Raw genomic sequence first — 22,897 nt, forward strand, 5'->3', positions numbered from 1 at the left:
ATAACCCATTTCCTGACTTTGCATGATACGACAAACTAAAAACTTACCATACAGCCTGGGTTTGCAGAACACTGTAGACCAAAATGTGCTTGTCTTCTTAGTGGTTTATGCCTGGCAGTTAACTCAGTAAACTGTAGTTCAGTTACCTATAATTTACATAATTAACCCAATTGTCTGGATTCACTCAATATACTGGTTCATAAACTAATCAATCTAGCATGGTTTATACAACATACCAACCCACAAACTAATAATCGTATTTTAGACTATATGGTATAGTTAATACATGGTTTTATTTAATGGCTTGGGTTTGTCCACCATGATAATCCAAAAAGTTGGGGGCTACTAGATGTGGATTGCAAAAATTAGTAAGATCACTAGATTGGCAGCAAATATTTAGAAATTTCTGTATCTGTCTGTTGCCATCTAAGGATCATATAGATCTTTTCAGTCCATATACGGTAACTGTACATACCGTACTATGGTGTATTTGCTTTATAACAAAAGATGAACGACTGGCCGGGGGTGAGGGGAGAGGACTGCATCTTTTGAAAGCCTGAGGGATGCAGTGAGTGAGGCAACAACCCAAACCAGGTGAGGGTAAATGTTTGTAAGTGGATGTTTTTTAAACTGTTAAGTCCCTTTTAGGGCTTACACTGCAGTTTTTCTGTGTTTCTTATCTCAGAATGGTGGAAAACCATGCTGCCAATGTTCAGCAGAAGGGAGGGAGAACCAAAAACCTCTTCAGGACTACAGGTAACCCAGCCCTATTTTACTGGAGAAAGCTGCAGATTAATCCTTGATATTTCTGATTAACAGAAATAGTGGGGCTCAGAGGAAATAAACTCATTGGGTAAGAACAGTTTTCTCTACAAATGCATTGCTGATGCAGTTCCCAGAATCCCCCATCAGTAGCATTCTGGCTGGGAATTCTACTGTCAACCCAGGAACTGTCACATCATGGAAAGTCAACAAGTCCTTTTTGTGTTAGCAGCTTGGTATCAGATGATCCACTTTCACAAGAGGAGATATCAGGACTGCATCATTGCAAAGCTGGTTGGCTCTTCTGCAAAGAAATGCGTTAAGTTAATCCTTTATATAGCTGAAACTAAAATAAAATTGAGCGCCTTGCAACTTAGCGCCTTGCATTTCTGTCAGTGTATAACTCTCACCACCTCCATGAAATACAGACTGTTATTGAACTACAGCACTTAATATTAAAACTAGAAAAATAGTATTACAGTGTGTTAATCAGATAGGTATCCACCATTCTTCCAAAGAGCTAATTAAAAACTTTTGTTTTTAATTCTCACACCCACCTTTTTAAGGTGAAAAATAGCTATTAGTCCAAGATGATCAGACTGTTCCATGACTGAACAGAAACTGAACCCTAGATCTGGCCTGCTAACCACTGAACTACGCTGTCGGTTTGTATCTGACCACAGATTGAGGGCCTAACTTGTAGCATCTGCTGGTACCATTTTGCAGACATGTTATTAGATAAGCCTTTGAATATATAATATATATTCAATTATATATATAATTGCAAATTGAATAAACAAGGTTAACTATTGCCTCCAAGCAAGCATAAGAAGAATTTAATCTTCCTTTCCCTATTGCAGACAATAGAAGGCTCTCTCCTCTGGAACTGCAGTTTGTATTAGAGGAAAAATTCTCACTGGTACCAAAGGGGGATTTCTCTTATAAAAACAATGTTGCCTGTGGATATTGAGATTTGAATTATAAAGAATAAGAAATGGGCCTGCTTTAGGAAGGCTGGCTTAGCTCTTTATGTTAGTGCATTTGCTAAACTGATCCTAATGTATGATCATAATCCGGTACAAATGCAAATATCCTTGTGCCAATAGAGTCAATAGGTTTAACAATCCTAAACTCGGGCTAGATTTACATATTGCACTAAACTATGATTTTTTTAAACTCATGATTTGTTGAATAAGCCTTATTGGCTAAATTTACATATTAGAATAAGTCATAAATCATGGCATATAAACCACAATAGTTGAGTTTATACATCATACCAAACTCCCCACTGTTCTAAAATCCCAAACTATGTTTTTGCTTAGTGAAATGTGTGAAGTCTGTCTCTCACAGATGCTTCTCTTATCTGGAAATATAAATGTTAAAGAACCTATCAGAATGGATTTTGCAGATAAATCTCATCTCAACACTGACAAAATAAACTAGAGGTATATTTGGTCAGTAAAGGATCCTGCAAAGAACAATTGGCTAACAGCTTTGCTTTAATACTACAGTACTGTAGTAATTTTGACATCTGGAGGGTGCATGCCATCCAACAGGTGAATGGAAGCTCCTCTACTTTCCTGGTATATACACATGTGCATAATAAAAAAAAAAAGTATACTCTAGAATCTACATTTTTCTAAATTTAAGACCTATACCATCCATGTATTACCTGATTTTTGAAATTCAGGTGACAACTCTAACCTTAACTGAAAAAAACAGTATTACTATATCACTTGACTTAATCTCAGCCTTCCTTGGCATTTATGTGGTCTTAAATTGGCAGGAAAATCAAAGTCTGAAGCAAATGGCAAATGAAAACAGATGATGAAATAACCAAAATGTTTGCCTAAGGTGACTGCAGAATGGACTTCCCCACTTCATATATTTAAAAGCTTCACCCATCATGTACAGCAGGTACTTCAGGTTGCAACAAAAGACTTTATTTTTCAACCAGAATCTGTAAGCCTGTCCACTTGTGCTTTTGAATTACAGAATTCTCACCCCAAGGATGGGCAGGTGGAACCGCATATGCTGCACTGAACTTCTTGAAAGAAAGATTAAAAAAACACAAGAGGAACATTGAAAACTTACCATATGTTCAAAATTATTTGACAATGAGCATGATCAAGGTAAAGACAAATGTAAGATCATAGAGTTCAAAGAATAATTATCCGGATGGCTCCTAGAAGTCTTATCTAGGGACTACAGCTTTCGTTAACATGCATTTTACCACACCTATCAGCCACTCTCTGTTCCTAGTACAAATTGGAGAAACGTACAAATCTTGTTGGGACAGAAACAATGGGAGGTTGAGAAAAGCAGCAGCTGTGTTCTTCACTTCTCCCTAAGCTTCTCCAGGTGATCATTTCATATTTCTGCATAAAACAAAAGGAGAGCTGTGTAAACAGCAGGCAAAGGATATATGGGAAACATGTGGTTCTCCAATACATTTCCACCACGGCGAGTGTAGTTCCTGACTATTGGCTGTGATAGATAAGGCTGATGATCATTGGAGCCAATATTTGCTAGAAGGTCACATGTTCCCTTGTTCTTGAACTTGTTCCACATGTTCTTCTTGCTAGAAGGTCACATGTCAGGACCTTCCTAATAAAGGCAGTTATCCCAAGTGAAGTTTTCACCTTCCCTGTCATCATCTGTCAAATGAGTGGCTCGCTGCAAAGCAGAGCTGTTTTTCCACGTGATGCAATTGCTCTTTGACTCTCAGCCATGAGCTCAGTGACCTGCATCTGAAAAGTATGGAGGAATATGGAAAAATCAGTCTGGGATGGGAACTAGGTTAGCTATACACTCCAGTGCCTCAGCCAAACACATTGGCCTCAAAAGGGACCTGCAAATTTGTCATTCAATATATTGGGAAGGGGTGTTACCTCGGGGGATGACTTTTTGCTACTCCACCTAAAGGCATATTTGCATGTGTATGAATTGGTGGCTTCGAGGACAAAATTACAAAGGTGAAGTAGCAGAGTATACAATATTGCCCTTTTAGCACCATCTGCTGGACAGAGGTAACAAGAACCCCAATCTACCACTGGCCGATGTTATTGTCCTTTATTTTCACACAGCTGGAGGAGCAGCAGGTACTGGTCCCCTCCCCTTTCCTGAACAGGAGGTGTAATCTGACGCCAGTGATACCTGCCACTAACAAAGGCATTCACGGTAAGTACGCTCTGCTTCTTGACACTGGCTTTGAACTGCAGAGCTGATTTCATGGCTGAAACTTTAATTTTTGAACTTCCTTGCTTCTTTCCCATCTCCTGTTTTTGGCAATTTCAGTGTGACCCAATGGGTCCTGGAGAGCCTCAGCTCTTTGCTCAGAGATTGGGACAGAGAGAGATCGTACTTCACTCAGTCTAAGATGCCAACATTAGTTAAGAAACAGAAAGAAAAGTCTTTCCCAATTTAAACTGGAAGTGTGAAATTAAATTTGTTTTCTCAGACTGAAGAGGCTTCCTGCTGGGGCGCACAAAAAAATCCACTGACCTCTGGACACTGATGAAAATATCATTCTTAGCATATCTAGGCATAATACCATCAAACTGCAGAGCATTCCTTTCCCATAACCAGGGAGATACCCAGTGCCCTGGGGGCCCCTGCAGCCTCAACCCTTTGTGTGTGTGTGTGTGTGTGTGTGTGTGTGTGTGTGTGTGTAAAAACCACACATTTTTAAAAGTTCTTCCAACTAGGTTACTCGACTTCAGTTTCCTGCCATGTGAGGTGGAAAATGTATGAAAAATGGCAGTTTAAGCCAGGATGGTTGCTGTGAGGAAAACTAGAAAGAGGCAGTGTTATGTATGCCACTTTGAGTTCCTGAATGAAAGGCATGGTATCAATCAATATGTTAATTAGTTAAATAAATAAACAAAATCTTAACACAGTTTCTGTAACAAAGAACACCCCACAGGAGAAAAAACAAACAAAATGTTTGTCCTGGCCAGGTGTATAAAGCAGCCACACACATTCTGCACGACTGCCCTTTCCTTTGTAGACTTTATTCCCACCACTCCAAAAGTTAAGCGTAGCTTCTGGTCACCTCAAGATTGTTCATTTCTCCCCTCAGAATTTGGCCCTCATTATGTTTTAAATGAACCCATTCCAGAAACTGGCCTTAGGTTATGGAAGTTCATGACCACTATTCTAATACAGAAGTGTGTGTGTGTGTGTGTGTGTGTGTGTGTGTGTGTGTGAGAGAGAGAGAGAGAGAGAGAGAGAGAGAGAGAGAGAGAGAGAGAGAGAGAGACGTTCTCTATGTACTTTCCCCACATTTAGTTGCCTTGGCTAAGAAGCCCTAGGACCTTTGTTCATATCAAAGAATACCCCTGTTCACTTTGCCTTTCCCTTCACTTTTCCCAGGACTATAATATTTACTGTTATATGAGGGTGACAAGAACTGTGCCCACTATGACCAAGTATGATCACACCATATCCACACATTTATTTTCAATTGTATTTCTAATATGCCCTTACATGAAACATAGGGACTGGGTTCTCACAAAACATCCAGCTCTTGGTTAACCGAACATAATTGCTATGTCCAGGCAGACTTCATCTGGGCTGCAAAAACTCTAGACAATGATTAGATTGATCTCTTTTACTGCCACCTGGCGGCCAAGCAGATTTGCTGCCCAGATATGATAATTCTAATACAACATGTTCTGCCTAAACAAATAAATGGTGCCACTTAAATCTGATAGTCTGGATCACACAACGTAAGACAACGCCTAAGCTCACACAGCAAACTGCATTACAAATTATCCAGTTCCATTTTAACCTCAACTAGCATGGTATGCAAATCCAGCCTGGAAGTTGTCTTAGCTAAACCAGAGCACTGGTCTGGTGAGATCGGTATTGTTAAGACAGATTGACAGTGGCCACCCAAAGCTTCAAGCGGGACTTTTTTCCAAGCCTATCAGAAAATAATTGGAGTCAGACTTCTGCATATAAAACATATGTTCTATCACTGAGCTACTGTTCCTTTTGCCTTTTTCACATCTATCACAAGCCAGAGGTTCTGACACTGGACTGTATCCACCAGCCAAGGAAAGGAAAGCCTATGAAATTGCTGATACCATACAGAAGACTTTTAAAAAATGTATACTGGGGGAAAAAATACAGATATCCTAGACTCAGAAGTCGCTACTGCAATTTTTATTATTGCATCCCTTTTAAAAATGAGGAGGAAGAGAAGATGGAAGGTGGAGTGACTGTTACAGAGAACATGAAAGTGTTGAATATAATACAGCAGCAGGAGGAAGAGAATGACTGCTCCCCCTGCTCAGGTGCCTCTGAAAGTCAGCCCCTCTGTGCCAAACGACATTTCAGCCACCCCGTGAAACAGGAATGGAGTTGGGAAGGGGAGGAAGAAACTAGAAAGAATTAGGAAGGTGGCAAAGTTGTTCTTAGAGTTCCTAGATAGCTAACACATCAACAGCTGGGAGAAATACTTTTAAAAATTCAGACAGCACCAACATAAAATAAAATAATGGTACAAAGGAGAAGCCTGAAGACATCACCATCTTCTGGTCTTCTTGTTGCACAGTTCTGAGAATGTTCCCCGGGGACGGTTTGCTCCTACACACGCTATGTCCAGTTGATATTCCAACCCTTTACAAATCCAGTTCCAGGTCCTCGAGTTCCTCTTCCAAAGCTTTCCGCCGAGCCAGCTTGTCTAACTGCTCTTTGCTCGGTTGCTTGATCTCCCCAGAGTCAATCCGCGCCTGCAGCTCCTCCACCTGCCGTAGTTTCTTTTTCAGGTTTTTTATTTTCTTGTTCTTCTCTAAGGTGGCGGTGGCAGAAGCAGACGAAACATCCCTGCTACCAGCAGGGGCTCTTGGGTTGCCATCAGGCACAGCCAGCTTACCATCCCCGCAGCTGCTTGGTGTCGCTGACAAGGTTGTTTTCTCTAGAGACTGAATCAGGTCATCTGCATCTCGATCCCCCTTTTCCTGCTGCTGTTTTCTCTTCTCCTTTCGTTTGAGATTCCTCTTAGCTGTTTTGGAGAGTCCCGTCTCTCCACCCTCGGGTCCCTTTGAGGTTTGCCGGGCCATAGGTGTGTTAACTTCCGGATTCAAGCCTGGAGGTAACTCTGGCTTGCTTTTAAAGAACTTCACATATTTATTCTCATACCTGCATGGAATAAAAGATAACGTTGTATAAAGAAAGCCCATGTTTCCTTTGGAAGCTCAAGGTAGCACACACAGAGGATTACCGTCACTTTTTCCACATAAAGAACTTCTGTAAAATAGGTTGGATTGAGCAGAATGACTGGTTGGAAGCCTCCTTAGAAGTGCTGCAGTTACAAAGAAGCGCTATCTGGGAATGATGCAGGTTGTTATTACAACATTTGGAGGACACCAAGCTGGGGAAGACTAACTTAAGAGCACACCGGTCATCTGGAAAGGGTTATTTCGTACATATAGCAACCTACAAAATGGAAGGATTGTCTCAAGTGTGTGGCTCAGGTCGGGTGGTTGCAGCAACCTTTCACAGTAGTTTTTCAGAGAGCGGACTCTCTCTTTCCACCCCACTGCAAGCAGTCTAACAATTCATGTTGCTTTATACCTCCTAGCTGAACACTGGAACCTGGGACAATCACTTCTGGTCTAGAAGGGCTACGGCTGTGCAATGTTCCCATTCGAAGGCAAAAAGGTGCTGCATAGCATGCAGGGGCGTGCACAGAGCACCTGTCTTGAGCTCCTTAAATGAAACACAACCTTCCCTGGGATCATGCTGCAACTGCAGAGGACCGCTATCCAAACCTGGGGAAAATTGCAGCTGCTTTAAGGAGTCGCAGACAGGTGCTGCATCAGCATCCCAGACACGCTGACACCCTTTTTTGCCTTTAAATCTGGCTACTGCATAGCTCCACAAAATGCCTCAATGCTGTGTGTTTTCTGTGTTTCCTGTTGCTTCATATTCCATCTAAATGAAAATAGTTCAGCAGGCATTGCATCTTTCTTGCTGCTGACTGGATCAACAGGCATTCTTTTAGGACACTTTTTAGGACCATCTAAAGAGGGTTTCCCCAGCCTGGTGCCCTCCAGGTGTGAGCTATAAAAATCATTATTACTATTACAGTCCTGGGAAAAACACTGTGAACTGTTTAGAATTATTCATAATCCTACAGTACTGTGACATACAATGTGATGTGAGCTTTGTTTAGGTCCTATTAATAGAGAAAAGAGATTCCAGCTAAACAGCACCCCAATTAGTGTACTATGTCATGTCTTTATGGAACACAATGAGCCAACATTTACTATCTTTGCTGGAAAAAGTATGTGAACATTTAGATTTAGAAACTGATGGCAGCAGTGACTTCAACCAAATGTTTCCTGTACTTGTTGATTAATCCCACAGATCAGCTTGGGATCAGTATTTTGGTCTATTTTGGCTTAAACTAATTAATATTGGGCTCATTAATATTTCTGAACTGCTTATGAAACATTTCAATTGGATTATGTTCAGAGCTTTGACTTGGCTATTCCAAAGTGTGAAATTTCTTCTGCTTCAGCAATTCTGTGGTAGATGTACTTCTCTAAGATCATTGTCATGCTGTATGACATTCATTTAAACTTCAGTTCATGGATATTCTGACAATCTCCTGCAGAAACTGCTGGTATAATCCAGAATCCATTGTCCCCTCAATAACCACCAAGATCCTAAGGCTGCAAATCAAACCCAAGTGATAGTCCTCCCATTGCCTGTTTCACAGTTGAGATGTGGTTCCTTTATGGAATAGAGTGTTTCGTTTTCTCCAAACATAACGCTTCCCATTAATGTGTCTGTCTGTTTGCATCTGTGTGTGTGTGTATTCATTAGTGTCACATGTTTCCACTGAACATTGCTCCAAAAGCCTGCTGGATCATCCAGGTTTTCTTTGACAAAGTTGAGATGGGTGGCAAGTTGTTTTCTGGAGAGCAGTGATCTTCTTGATCTTCTCCCTGCACACCATTCTTGTTCAATGTTATCCTTATGGTGGATTCCTGAACACTAACATTAAAGAATGGAAGAGTTGCTAGCAAATCCTTTGCTGTTACCCTGGGATTCCTTTATGACCTCCAGGAATATTGTATGGGGTGATTTTTGTTGTTTGTTTTATTACTTCTGGGAATAGTAATGATGGTGTTGCATTTCCTTCAATTGCACATTATCTGTTTGACTGTGAATTGATGGAAGTCAAAATCTCTGGCAATGGTTTTGTGGTCCTTTCCAGTCTCATGAGTGTCAATAGCCCTTTTTCTGAGGTTCACAAAGATCTCTCGATAGGAATGATTCAGTTCCACAAACCTGTGTTGTGAAGAGCAGCTCCCAATGGTGGAGCATTTTTTTTAATTGGGAAGGGCCCTCAAACTCACCTCATTGTCTGGAATATCTGACTCAAATTACCCCTCTAAAAAAGCTGATTATTGTGGAGTCTCAATTTTTTTTCCAATAAAGACAGTGAATGTTGGCTCAATATGTTCAATAAAGACATGACACAGTTAGCTCTTTGAGTACTGTCTGTTTATTGTCTCTTTATCTATTATAAATCTCTTTATCTATTAATAGGACTTAAATGAAGCTCTGTTCACACTGAAGTCATAGTCCTGCATAGTTCTAAAGGATTCACAAATTGGATCTCACCAGTGTAGCCATAAAACTAAACTTTCACAATCAGCCAACAACTTTTAACACAGCAAAAAGAAAAGACTGAAAAAATTATCCATTGTTGCAGGTAAGGAAAAAATATAATGTAGTAACTAGTGTTCAGAAAGATATTGCCCTTGAACAGGGGAATTTCATTTCAACCATCACAGCTAAAGAAATGCTGTAAGGGGAAAAGGAAACTGAGATAGTCAGAATTACAAGCATATATTGTTTTGAACATCTGAATGTTCAAAAGGTCAGTAGTTGGGATCTAAAAAAAACAAATCTAAAGCACTAAATGCTTAATGAGAATTGTGAGCTTTTCCTATCAAAAGCAGACCAAATTCCTCCTGATTTGAGGCCATATCACTAGAGAAAACAGTTTTCAAGAGCATCTTTGATTCCAAAGACTGAAGAAGGTGAGGGAAGATTGAGGGCGTGTTTGTGTCCTGTGCTATACCAGACACACTGCCAAGCCACATTTTTTGCTTTCTTGTCCCCCCACCGTCCCATACCCAAGAAGCAACAGTCTTGTGCCACCTTGAAGACTTTTTTTTTTATCTGTTCAATCATGTCTGATTCTAGGAGACTGCCTGGACAAGTCCCTGCAGTTTTCTTGGCAAGGTTTTTCAGAAGTGGTTTGCCATTGCCTCCTTCTAGGGCTGAGAGAAAGTGGCTGGCCCAAGATCACCCAGCTGGATTTGTGCCTAAGGCAGGACTAGAACTCATGGTTTCCCAGTTTCTAGCCTGGTGCCTTAACACTACACCAAACTGGCTCTTATACCTTAAAGACTAATCATTTCTAATCAAATGAGCTTTCATGAACTACATTCTACTTTAGCAAATGCATGGGGCATTACATATACACAACTATTATGGGGAGAGGGTAAAGACTATACAGAGCAACATTTCATGCATCAGATAAGGTGGCCTGTGATCCACTGTGATAATACTTATGTTAGCCTTTGTCACAAGGGCTTTTATTTTTGCTTGTGTGGCTACTTCTCTGTAAATATCCACAAGAGGACCAGGATGAGGATCAGACTTACACTGGCACCTCTTCTTGGGGAACATAGCCTTCTTTCACCCGTCTTTGTTTTCTCCAGGTACCATCTGGACGCTGTGTGGATGCGATGTATTTACCTGGAATATTGATTAGTTATTTTAGTTTGTGAAGTAAATTGCTATCAATCAATCAATCAATCAATCAATCAATGATATTTTCCTTGGTGACCACTAGGATTTTCAAAGTTCTTTAAAAAAAAAATCTTGTGAAAAACTCCTCTGCAAAACAGGAAAAGGATACACACAAACCCAATCAGCCATTCAAATTCCACAAACAACCAAACTCAACTAATCATGAAAATCTAACCCTGGTTAGAATTTGGAAGAGAGACCAAGACCAGCCCACAGCCCTGACTACCAAGAAATATCAGGGCTGTGGGCTAGATCAAAACATCAAAAAAATCTTGTAGAAAAGGGCAATGGTAAACCACTTTGATTTCCATGATGTCATGAGGAACCAAGCTTAACTCAAAGAAGACTTTACCTTTTTATTTGAAAGATAAAGATATAAAGAAAGAAATGAAACCAAAATGCCCCTGCAGCTCCTCACAGGTAATGATGGATTTCTTATAAGATAATACTTAATATTTTCAAGATGTTCCTGTCAATGATCCTGTAAGGTAGCACAGGATTTTCATCAAAATGAAGATAAAACTGCAGATGTGCAGCATATGATCATATGCAAAACAATACACAAAATACATGACAAAAAACATTAAAAATGCCATAGGGAAAAGACGCATACAGTAATCACTGTTGTTCTCCAGAGGATGTAAGGCTACACTGCTTCCTTAAACCAACTGCACCAATTTACTAAGGAGGCCTGGATTCAAATCTCTAGTTGACACAAAGCTCACAGTGTGACTTTGGTCGATTTCTCTCTTAATTTAATCCACCTCATAAGATTATTCTGATGAGAGAAAAAAAAAATCATAGACAAGGATTTTATATAGAAAAGTCAGGATAAAATAAAATAAAACAGACCCTTCTGTTATATATGGATTTGACCAAAAAGCCCAGGAGGATTACCCTGAAGCTTGACTGGGCAAGGGACCAAAGTCGAGCTATTCAGAAATTCTGCACAACTGTCAGTTATATTCATAGAAGTAGGGTAGGGGAGAAGAAAACAGTAACATCTGCAATCTAAAAATGGAAGCCAATTCACTTTAAGAGAGAACAGTGGGCTTAAGAACCACATTAGACATTTGGCATGTACAAGCCATGCATAGAGAATTGTAGATGGTTATGGGGAAAAAAAGCAAAATCAGTGGAAGGACTTCCTTAGGAATTTTATTGTATTATTTCATTAGGAATTTATTAGGCCTACTGAAGTTTTAAAAAAATAATTGAAAGCTTTTAAGCAACAAATGCTTTCATCAGACAAGTTCATTATGAGAAAAGGTGGGGAGGAAGAAAAAACGGGGTTGATTATAGGACCATATCTGTACCAGGTTACGTTGTTGGATCCCATCACTGATATAATTTGGTTTAGATACCTAAACCAATTTTTTTCCCAAACCTGATGTTCTTCGGATATGGTGGACTGCAACCCCCGTCATCCCCAACTAAACTGGTTGAGGATGATGGGGACTGATGGTCCAGCACTTCCACAAGAGCTTCGGAGGAAAAGGATGCATTTACGTGTATACAATGAAGCCACATCCTTAGCCTAAAAAGCTTTATTTAGAATTAGACGTCCTCCGAGGTAATAGTCCCACGAGAATTCTCGGGATACAAGTGGAATCTCCTTAGAGGCTGCCCTCTGCTATTACGCGCGTGAGAAAGCGAACAAGGGCAATCCTGCGTGCCCCCGGCCCCGCCACCGCGCTCGTTTTCCGCGGGCACGGAGGCGGCTCCCTTGCTGCAAGGGCGTGGCGCGAGAAGGCGAGCCCGGGAAGGGCGGGGCCCAGCGGCGAGGAGAACAGGCAGCCCAAAGAAGCGAGGGACGTCCTCGGGGAGGGGGCGTGGCGTAAGAGCGGGACGGACAAGCGAGGATGGAGAGAGGGGAGGAGCCTCGCTTCGGGAAGAACCGGGGATGGAGCGGCCGGGCGCGGAGGGGGGGCTCGCGTGGCCGAATTGGAGGGAGTCAGGGGAAGAAAGAGTCTGGCACTCGAAATTACGTCCCCCGCACCCCAACCGCAGCTCCCTCACTCACCGGTTTCATCAGTAACATAGGGAGTCGCCATCTTGGAAACGCGACCCACTTCCGGTCGCATTCCCCCCTCCCCCGGATATGGCGCGGAGGGGAGGAGAAGAAGAGCGCTCCAGCGGCCATTTTGTCTCGGAGCGGAACTGCTCCTGCGGTTCCTCTGTTGCGCCTTCGGCGTCGTCGTTTAACCGTCTCGGAGATCTCCCTAGCACTTCTGCGTGCAAAAAATAAAATTAAAAATCTGGTTTGAACCTGGAAACCGACTTGCTTAGCTTCCAAGTGTCTCTCTGAGGATCGGTCAGTGGCATCCATTCACTGCATTCTCTTTTTTATCTAGCTAATATTGCACCCAAAAGAAGGATTCTGTATTCCACCTCTTTTTAGCAATATAGCACATCTCTCCTTCCCAATTTTTTAAAAATACTTTTCCTAATCTTGCAAATCCTATTCTGTAAGCATCTGAAACAGACAGCGTTGCTAGGGTTGCCTTATTTTAGCTTAGGATGCTGACCGGAGTCAGTTCCTGTAATTAATTTATGCTTCAGTGTGTTATGGGACTCTAGAAAACTATACTACAGTATGGCGTTAACCATGGATAAATAGGGTGCAAATATACCCTGAATGCACAGTGTCTTAGAATAATGCTGGGAAATGTCAACCCACAAATTCAAATGACAGAGATTAAGAAGCTCAAGGCTGAAAACTTTGACCTCTATTATTATGAGTGTTTATCCTTCAGAACACTGAGACCTCCAAACACACAAAGTTGGGACTAAACAGGTAGATTTGCTGGATTATAATCAGGTTAATATAGTAGCTATAGAAATCAAATAAATAAATATGGCATTTTAAGTAGACCAAGTTAGCCATACTATGGATACTGACAAAATAGCTGCCATTTGGGAGAGGATGCATTGTATGTTTCTAAAATGCATTATTCTACAATAGGTATGTCAAATTGCCACATGATTTTCCAGAAAAAATACTGGTGAGATGCTCCTTCCCACCACTTAAGAATCCCATGAGGCTCACTGCCACCCTTTGTCTTGGCACATTTTTTGCAGCGGTGCAATCTAGCATACAGTACTTCATCAACAGTGTGATTGCTGATGTGGTCAGGAGCTGGGATCTGCCAAGCTGCCATAGGTTGCTGTGGGACAGTCTTCTGGACCTCTGGTTCCTGGGCATTGTCCATGGTGGCTTTGTCTGCAGGAGAGTCCAGATACCTGGCTTCTACAGAGGGATCTTCCCATGTAATGTTGACTGGCACCTTCCAAAGTGCTTGCCAGGTGTTACATAAGCTTCTTATGAACATGGGCTTAACAACATTTTAAAAGAGTGCTAATCTACATGCACAATAGGTAAATGTAAACCAGAAAAGTGCTGGTCCTGTTTTGCTACCTGTTCCTGATTCTTTCATCTTTACTTAGATTACTGGTTTCCTTCTGCTTCTGTCCACAAGAGGTTTCACATACCTGTAATTTTTACTGTTTTTATTACTTTGGGGATATGGATATGCCATTTTCCTAATCCATTCCAGATCCATGGCTATCCAGAGACTACTTCCAAATGCTGCCACAAGGACAAAACTGGAATTATGCTAATAACTGCTGTTCCATTGTTGCACTAATGAAGGCTGGAGCTTGCTTGTTATGGATTGCTCCCTCCTGCTTCACTCTGTGCCACTTCTCCATATCTGTGAGCCAGGCTATTTTTGGACATAAGCTTAGCACTGTTTCAGAAGAGTACTAGATTCATGTTCATAAAAAGCCTGACTGATAGATGCAACCATTTAATTAGGAAACTGGACAGGTGGCTAAAAATACCATTCCAAGAACCCACCTATACTCACCCAACTGCACTCTGCCTTGTGTTAGGGAAAGTGATTGTTAGTTGATTTCCTGCCAGCAGGCAATGCTTGATGAAAGGAGAAACAAAGCTGGAGGAATCCATAAATTGCTTTCCTTAACTTGTCCTGCATTAAAACAGCGCCACTCACTGTTCTCATTAAACACCACAGTCATAGCAGTAAATTTTATTCTAGCATACATTTCTGCCAACTCAAGGACTGGTAGATAGCACTTTAATGCAGCCAACTGATTATTCCCTACGTACTGATTCTCATATTCCCCTGACTGTGACATGAAGATGCCCTCATAACTTGTTTTTTAATGTATTCAGTGTTGCCTTAATGAGACAGCTTAAGTTATATTTGCCTGTTTCAATTTAAAGCAGCATTTTTCCTCTTCTCCCAGGACAATCTTTGCAATGAATGCAATGTAGCATGCCCTATAGATGATGTGGTTGTGATGCGTGAAGGGGATGCAATCTGCTCAGCTTCTACAGGCCGTTTAAGCTGTTTGCAGGCATGTCCCCTCCCTCCAGCTGGGATCTTCTCTCATAGCCATTTTGGCTTAGGCTGCAAGAGAGACCACAATCAACAGTAAATGTTATGCCACCATAGTTTTCTGCAAGTTCAGGGATAAGTAGCAGCATTTTAATGTGACTGGTTGTGTCCTTTCGCCTGACAACAACAACAAAAATCACACACAAACCACTACCTGCATTACAATCCCAACATTGTTAAGCATGTGTTTCCATCTGAGTAAATTAGTTTTGCCTCTAAAGAGAAGTTTGGTGCTTAATTTGTATCATACCATCGATTTAAATCACATATGGTATAGTTGGGCTTTTAAAAACTGTTCTTCAGATGGAGTGCTTTAGATAAGTTATGCTGGATGAATCTGTCAGCAATTTATTAAATTCTTGTGTTTAAATGGAGAACTAATTAGTAAATAATTCAAAACTCGAATGCAAAGCCTATGGACCCCTTTTATAGCATTTACTAAGCTTCTTGCCCTTCTTTTATTTAATATTATTTTGCCAGAATCTTTAATTCTGTAATGCCTGTTCCATCAGCTATGGAGACATGCTTAACAGTGAATTGCTGTACTTGATTTTGAAATGTTTCCTTAGATTCTAGAGAAAAGTACATAGGCTTGGACTGGAGAGGAGTAGAAATTTCTCGGTGTGCATGTGGGAATGGCCGGAGTTTTGTTAGGAGGACGGAATGTTTGTCCTGAGTTTTGAATGTGTGAAAATAAGCTGTGGGTTTTTTAAATAATAATTTTATTAAATATTTCAATTAACAAAATAAAAACTAATACGAACTAAAAAAAAAATAAAAGTAAAAAGAAGAAATAGTGCAGGAAAGAAAAAGAATAAAATAGAAAGAAAAATAAAAAAGACAGAAAAAGTAAAAAAAGTAAAGAAAAAGAAAGGAAATATATAAAGAAATTACTTCCCCCTTCACAAGTATAAACAGTTTTGGTAACGTATCATCTTCTCTTAAATTACAACACATAACCTCTTCTTCCCATATCTCATCTCTTATCTGTAAACGAATCCTTAAAGTCTCGTCATTCAGTCCTGGTCAGCAAAAGTCCATTAAGGGTTACCAGAAATAACAACATATCTATTTTAACCTTGATCAAATAAACCAACTTTATATTCCTTCTTTTTACTTTTAACAATTTTGGTCTTTAATCCCTTCATATAATGTCCTAGAACTTGATTTATTTTCATTTTTTCTTTGTCTCTTCTCACAAAATCCTTCAAACTTTAACAGGTCTCTTTCATAAATCCAGTATAGGAAAATTATCCAAGTCACTCTTCTGGTTTATTTGTATATCCCTTTTAATTATTCAGACAGCTGGTTTCATTTGTATATCCAGCATGGCATCTTTTTCCATATCATTCTTGTAGCTTGTCATTTTTAAATCCACTTTCAAGTCAGTCTGTTTTGTCCGGAAGAACTTGTTTTTATTCAATAACATCTTTTACATGCAGTCTATATATAATGGCAGTCTATATATAATGGGAGACTTCTTAAAATTAACTTTTGAGTACATTGTTTACAAATATCCTTCAATACATCCGATGATAAAGTATGTTGCTCCATTCATTATTAGTAAGTCAAATTTAAGTGTTCTTCTCCTTTAATTGTAATCTTTAGTTCCTTCTGGTTCCCTGTAGTGTCTAACCTTTTTTTTTTTTTTTTTAATTCAAAACAACAGCATTTTCACACAGCAAGGATTCTTATAATTAATTTCAAAATCTTATTTCAAATCCATCTGGATCCTTAGTCCATTGTAACTTTCTAAAATCAACATTCTAATCACCCTTTTGCTGTTTATTCTAAAAGATGATTTTTTTTAAAGTCCTTAATCTTATATTTAAAACTTCTTTCACTAAGGATTGAAGGAAACTCACTGTGAGTGCTATAAAATTTGTCTCTCCGAAGTTTCTTAATAGTTGAAAAGCAATTAAGAATTCCAAAAGTGATTAAGAAATTAGGTTTGGCAAACCTTGTGTCCATATAGACTACCTTATGGCTGCAAGCTTGGTTGAAATCCCTCAACTCCCAGCCCCTCAACTCACAAGTCGACACAAAAACCATGGTTCCTTCAGTTTATTCACAAGGAGCAGCTGTCTGGAGTACATGTGGGCGATCTCACGATCTCTCCTTTTTCTGGAGAGTTTTTGCCAGCCAGAATTCACCATCTGGCTGCCAATCTTCATTGCAATGCTGTCCCCACTTCTTCAGGGACGTTTAGTTCACCATGAATCCTCACTGGAAGTCCTCAAAATAAGTTGTGGGTTCTTTTGACCCTCTGTCTGCGTGTCTTTCCCTACCATCAACTCAAAGAACTAGCCACCATCCTTAAGTTATCAGAAAACTATACTGGCATAAAATCTGCTGCCACAATTGCTAATCTGTGGGGATTTAATAAGCAAAGGATATAAAAGCAAATAAACTGGTTAAACTTTCTGCAGTTTTCTGCTCTCCCTCTTTCTAAGCATCAGCAGCTGTCAGGAAACTATCTGCTATTCACAGCATTGCATCAGAATGGGATATTCAGAGTCTGACATCTTTGATCAGGAAGAGAACATAGCTCTCCTACAATGTCTACAAGCACATAGAGTGTCCCACAAAAATACATAGAGATCAACTTCCTCAAGATAGACAGTTTACCACCTTTTCAAAATGTCCCATCTCTGTAAACCTGTTGAACAGACTTGTGGAAGGGCAGAGTTTTGAAAGAGTACTATCCTTGCATTCTCATGAGAGCAGGACAAAAGCAGGAGAGCACAGGTCGTTCCAAAACTGGCACCTATACCAGCCCACGGAGGTCAGTGTAACCAGGAAAGGCCATTCTGCTTTACCACGGTCTCAGGAAAGCCCAAATCTTTCAAATTCAATACTGCTGCGGGCTCAATGAACACAGTGAAGGCCCTGTAGCTGTGCCTCACTCTTTCAGTGGGGAGAAGAAAAAATGGTGGTGGAAGAGAGATCATTGGTCTACTTTGAAAGAGTATCTGGAAGCTTCAGCTGGTGCAAAATGCAGCGGTATGGGCAGTTATGTGGGCCACTAGAAGGATATATGTTATACCTCTGCTTCATGAACTGCATTGGTTGCCAATTTGCTTCCAGGTACAAGTCAAGGTGCTGGTTTTGACTTTTAAAGTCCTACATGCCATGGAGCTGGGTTATCTGAGGGACTGCCTCTTCCCATCAGGTCCAGCAGGAGAGGCATGTTGTGGGTCCCGTCCATGAAGAAATGTCATCTGATGGGACCCAAGAGAAGAGCCGTTTCTGCCGCCCTTTGGAATATCATCCCCCGCTGAGGTGAGATTAGCCCCAACCCTTGTGACCTTCCAGAAATCCCTTAAAACATAGCTTTTTCAACAGGCCTGGGGATCCCCTGACAGCAGAGAACTCACAAGCTGGTTGCATCACATATAACATTCTGATTTTAACCCTCTCATGATCTTGAGTTTTTTTGTTTGTTTGTTTAATTAATTGTTTTAAGCGGTCTTTGTAGTATATTTTAATTGTTGGTTTTGTTGTACACCACCCAGAGTCACCTTGTGTGAGATAGGAAGCCATATAAATTTGATAAATAAATACATAAATAAAAAATTAAAATAATGGAAGAAGTTAGGGGTAACGAGATTTAAAATAAGATACTGACATCTGCACCCTGTGACATTTCAAAAATGATGTAAAGTAATTGCACAATAAATACTTTGCCTCAATGCATCTATATACGTCAAGATCAAAAGCAGAGTATTAAAACTTTCCAGATGTGCAATGTGGCTTTATAGAAGATAAGAACAAATAGAATATTATTGTTCCCCTAGGAGGCTGTAATATTGTTGGGATAATATGATAATTCTATCTGTTTCAAGTATGAAATTATTATACATTTTAATTTTCCAAAGAAGTCAGCCACAATAATAAAACAGCATCTAATCATTTTCCTAAGAAATAGTTCCATTTCACAGTACGAAGCCATTACTCTGTTTAAATTAGGGATGGAGGAAGACTGTTGAAAGGACAAGTAGTAACTGCTACTGCATGAGCACCCTTTTTGTCTATGCTGTCACTTTCAGTATCAATAGCCATATTAGGTAGAAAATCCTAACCTGCTAGATTAGTCTTAGTAGGATAGTGAATCCTACCAATCTCACCTCTGATCATTTTTTCTCTCTGTTCTGAGCAGTATATATTGTATAATGGCTGACCTATTCAGTAAGCAGAGACTTATTCTTAACAACAGCTGCAAGAAACAGTTCACAGCAATGCTAAACATAATAGGTAGAAAGCTACAAAGCAGGTATTCCAGTCTAATTTGCAAATAAAGCACCAGCACAGGTAAAGATTTATGCAGAGGACAGAGAACAGCCTGTCCCTAATTTGCCCTACTTCCACTGGGGAAGGCAATGCTACGCTTGGAATATACTTCCCAGTACTGTAGGTGTCACTGCAGCTTGCTAGCAATAGGGAGGAATAATGAACCAAGGAAAGGAGGTCTGATTTATTTCTATGGTCTAGTTGGGTGGCATGAGAAAGCAGAGTCTTCATTGTGCTGTATTAATGATCATGGGTAGCCTGTGATAATTTTAATCTGGAGCTTGTATCTCACACATATATCCCATAAATTCTTTCGCTTGCCCTTACGCATCCAGCTTTTTCCTCTCCCAGGGCCAAGTTAGTTTAGAAAAACAGCTATTAGGGCCAAAATAAAAATCCTAAACCCATCTTCAGCAGTCCAGATGGTTACCCCCCTCCCCCCCCCAAAAAACCACAAGAGAAGCAGGAAAAATTGTGACTTGTTTTTGATACAGCCCAGTTTGCATTTTATAAGAACGCATTGTGTGTAGACAATAGCCTATGGGACACCCTTCCCTCTGAAAATGGTGGGCCCCCTATCCTCCTAGCCGTCCAGAAAGCCTTGAAGATCTGGCTTTTCCCACAAGCATCAGGGTGCTGTGAGGCTGGAGCCCAGACAACTTCCTTGTGGATGCGTGGAAATGCGTTGCGGTTGGGGGTGCTGGGAGTTTCTGAGATGGTTTTTATGTTTTCGATTGTTTTTACTGTTGTTTGTGAACCACCCAGGGTTATGGATGTCTATGTAAACCTTTTAAATAAAGGGAGGAGGAAATAGATTTTTATTGAGATTTTAGATGAATGAGAAAGGGTTAAACTCCTTATTGTGCACTGCAATCTTGATGCAATCCCTATCCTTTTTGTGGCCATAACAATAATAATAAAGGTGTGGTTAGTAACCGCACTTTTAAAATAACACCTGGTTTTTGGCTCCGTCTATGTAGTTCACCTATGGACATTGTACTCTTTATGCTGGTTAGTAAATCTGCCCTCTTTCACATTTTATCCAAACTAGGAACTGAGAACAGTGGGCTGATTTGGAGCTGCTGCAAAGCCAAAGTAGTCTGGCTCAGAGAGCAGAATGTTCCAGAGAGACATCTTACAGTGCAGCATGAATTAATCACGGAATCTGCTCAGTCTCAATTCCATTGATACAATGAAGATAATACTTACTACACAATATTTATCCTCTTGATCCCTAGAATACTACAAGCACACCATGGCCTAGAACTTTCTGCATGCCTAGCTGAAATCATAACTTACCAATCTTTGCACTGCACATAACACTGCAGTCCCATCCTAAGGATTTTCGGTGTAATCATTTTGCATCCATATCCTGTCTGTTTACTTTATTCATTTTCATTTACGTAAATTTTGAGGCCACCCAACTCCTCAACGACTCTGGGTGGCTTACAAATAAATGTGGAAATATAGTGATTTTCATAAAAAGAACACAGCCAACCAGAAGAACAAACACCTAACCTTAAGTTAAATAAAATTCAACTAAGTAACAGGGGCTCCACAAACCACCTTAACCAAAGGCCTGGGAGAACAACCAGTCAGGTTTTGAGTAATTCCAGGAATGTCATAAGGATGGGAGCTGCACGAATCTCCAGGGGGATCTCATCCCAGAGGGGAGGCGTTGAAACTGAGTAGGTGCACCTCCTGCATCCTGCAAGGTGACCCTGTTTAATAGACAAGACCCAGGAAGCAGAAGCAAACATATTCCAAACCTACAACTTTTTCCATAGTGCTGTCTGCGATGAAATGGTGAAATTTGTAATGTTTCTATGTTTGATAATATATTCCTGCTTTTTTCTGATCAGTGCTGGTTTTATTCTGCTCTTTGTCTAAGGAACTCAAGGCAACGTACTGCCTTTTCTACCCAGTGAATCTATGAGGTGGGTTAGTCTCCCAATGAGCTTCAAGGAGTGACATTTCTTTAACATGGCCATTTCTTGTATTCCTGAATTTGTCTCTTGATTGCTTAATGCTTCTCAGCATTTGCACTTTGCTATTGCAAGACAGCTTTACTTTATCTGATCCTATTGATTGAAGGAGATATGTAGAGGATTGGAAAAGATTCCACCACAGAACTGAGAGCAAATTTGGCCCTTCTACTCCAAATAGACTTTACACCAGCAGACATGGCAATTTATCTGGCAATTTACATTGGCTGTTATATAACTTAGAAAATGTGTACAAATGTGAACATAAATGAGTACAAAAATTTAAATATATACTGTATATATTTTTAATATTATCAGAAATATTCGCTGAACCAGAAAGCTGTGTTACTAATCTGGAAGAATTTTGCTTATTTGCCTATCCCTAGATTTGTGGCTGAATTAGTATATTGCTTCATTTCCAACTTAGAAAATGTTAATTTTAGGATCCTGAGACGTACTGTCAACGAAGTTTTGTTTAGCCAGGAGAATAGAGAAATAATAAAGTGTGTATCCCTATTTGTGAGGGAGAGTTGAGGGGGAGGAGAAGAATTCCACCCTTGAAGCCCTACTGGTTCATATCAGTCAAGTTATGGGAGTATTCCTCTCCCCATCACACACATAATTGCTTCTAATGGGAAGGAATTTACTGTGCCAATTCTCAGATTTGATGGAGTGCTGATGAATGAAGCGGGAGGACTAGATTCTCAGCTACCACCACCACCACTGTCTTCCACCCCACCACCAACGAAGACCCCACCAATGTTAGGGCCAGCTTTAGGCTAAAGCCGAGTAGACACTGGCCTAGTGCACCAAAACTTGGAGGACTAACGCTGCCTCTCCTTCTGAAAACAAAGGCTATTCTAAAAATGCAATTGGTGGGAGGAGGTGCCATCAGTCAATGTGGCCTAGGGGCACAATCTCCCCCCTTTTTTTTTATCAAGACTTTTATTAAGATATATAATACAAATCAGTACAAGTACAATTAAAATACAAATCAGAAAGTATAGAAGAGAAAGAAGATAGGACTAAAAGAAAAAGACAAAAACTAAAAGTGAGATCAAGTAGAAAGATAAAACAGAAAGTGACTTCCGACTATCTCCAATACAGATATGAGTACATATTTAAAAAAAATTAATCTCTTACCACTATTTAATCCTAATGGGGCATAATCTACCCTTGAGCTGGCACCGGACACCCTGTTGCAAAAGTCTGCTGCTAATCAGGCAGGACTTCTGCCGGGCAGCCCTTCCCTCTCCCCCAGCAGAAGGACAGGCCATTCAGGTCCTAGAGCACCATTAGGGCTCTGGGATTACAGCCACTTATTTCTTAACCAATTTTTCTCTCCTTCTTCTTAGTCCCACTATGGAGGGATGCACAAGGCAGGGATATACATGTAGTGATCAAGAAATATCCCCTGGTTTGGGTTTAATTCATTGTTTAAAAATTGAATCATAATGCTGAAACTGAAAAGAGTTACATGAGTTTACTAGCTTGATACATATTTTTTCTTCTTTAAGTGGGCTCTTTTTACATATCATTAAAATTAGATTTAACTTAGGTCTTAGTTTGAGTTTTGAGTCTTGTTTAGTTGTT

The 22,897-nt window shown here is 40.2% G+C and overlaps 1 protein-coding gene across 2 annotated transcripts; it reads right to left on the reverse strand.

Moving 5' to 3' along the window:
• Window positions 1–527: 527 nt before the first annotated feature.
• Window positions 528–14,599, reverse strand: PYM1 (PYM1 exon junction complex associated factor). 2 transcript variants are annotated; one of them, XR_015795721.1, is made up of 5 exons: window positions 14,475–14,599; window positions 12,629–12,836; window positions 10,458–10,551; window positions 3,045–6,909; window positions 528–1,066 (listed from the first exon to the last, which is right to left on the reverse strand). XR_015795721.1 is itself a non-coding variant. In XM_007427002.4 (4 exons), the coding sequence occupies exons 2-4, from the start codon at window positions 12,687–12,689 to the stop codon at window positions 6,390–6,392; spliced, it is 675 nt and encodes a 224-aa protein (XP_007427064.2). In that variant the 5' UTR covers window positions 12,690–12,836; window positions 14,475–14,599; the 3' UTR covers window positions 2,696–6,389. The 2 variants fall into 2 exon arrangements, 1 of the variants encoding a protein (XP_007427064.2); XM_007427002.4 differs by lacking the exon at window positions 528–1,066 and having other exon boundaries at window positions 2,696–6,909.
• Between the last annotated feature and the right edge of the window lie 8,298 nt (window positions 14,600–22,897).

This window comes from Python bivittatus, unplaced genomic scaffold (assembly GCF_059951505.1).
Source record: "Python bivittatus isolate LINGU-HERP-01145 unplaced genomic scaffold, Pbiv_v1 ctg000220_np1212, whole genome shotgun sequence".
NCBI classification, from domain to species: domain Eukaryota; kingdom Metazoa; phylum Chordata; class Lepidosauria; order Squamata; family Pythonidae; genus Python; species Python bivittatus.

Bases quoted from the DNA above. Each gene is read 5' to 3' on its own strand.
- PYM1 (XM_007427002.4), bottom strand. From the start codon at position 12,689: ATGCGACCGGAAGTGGGTCGCGTTTCCAAGATGGCGACTCCCTATGTT. The intron at 10,552-12,628 runs GTGAGTGAGGGA...TCAATATTCCAG, and splicing joins CTATGTTACTGATGAAACCG to GTAAATACATCGCATCCACA. The intron at 6,910-10,457 runs GTAAGTCTGATC...TATTCCATGCAG, and splicing joins CCCCAAGAAGAGGTGCCAGT to GTATGAGAATAAATATGTGA.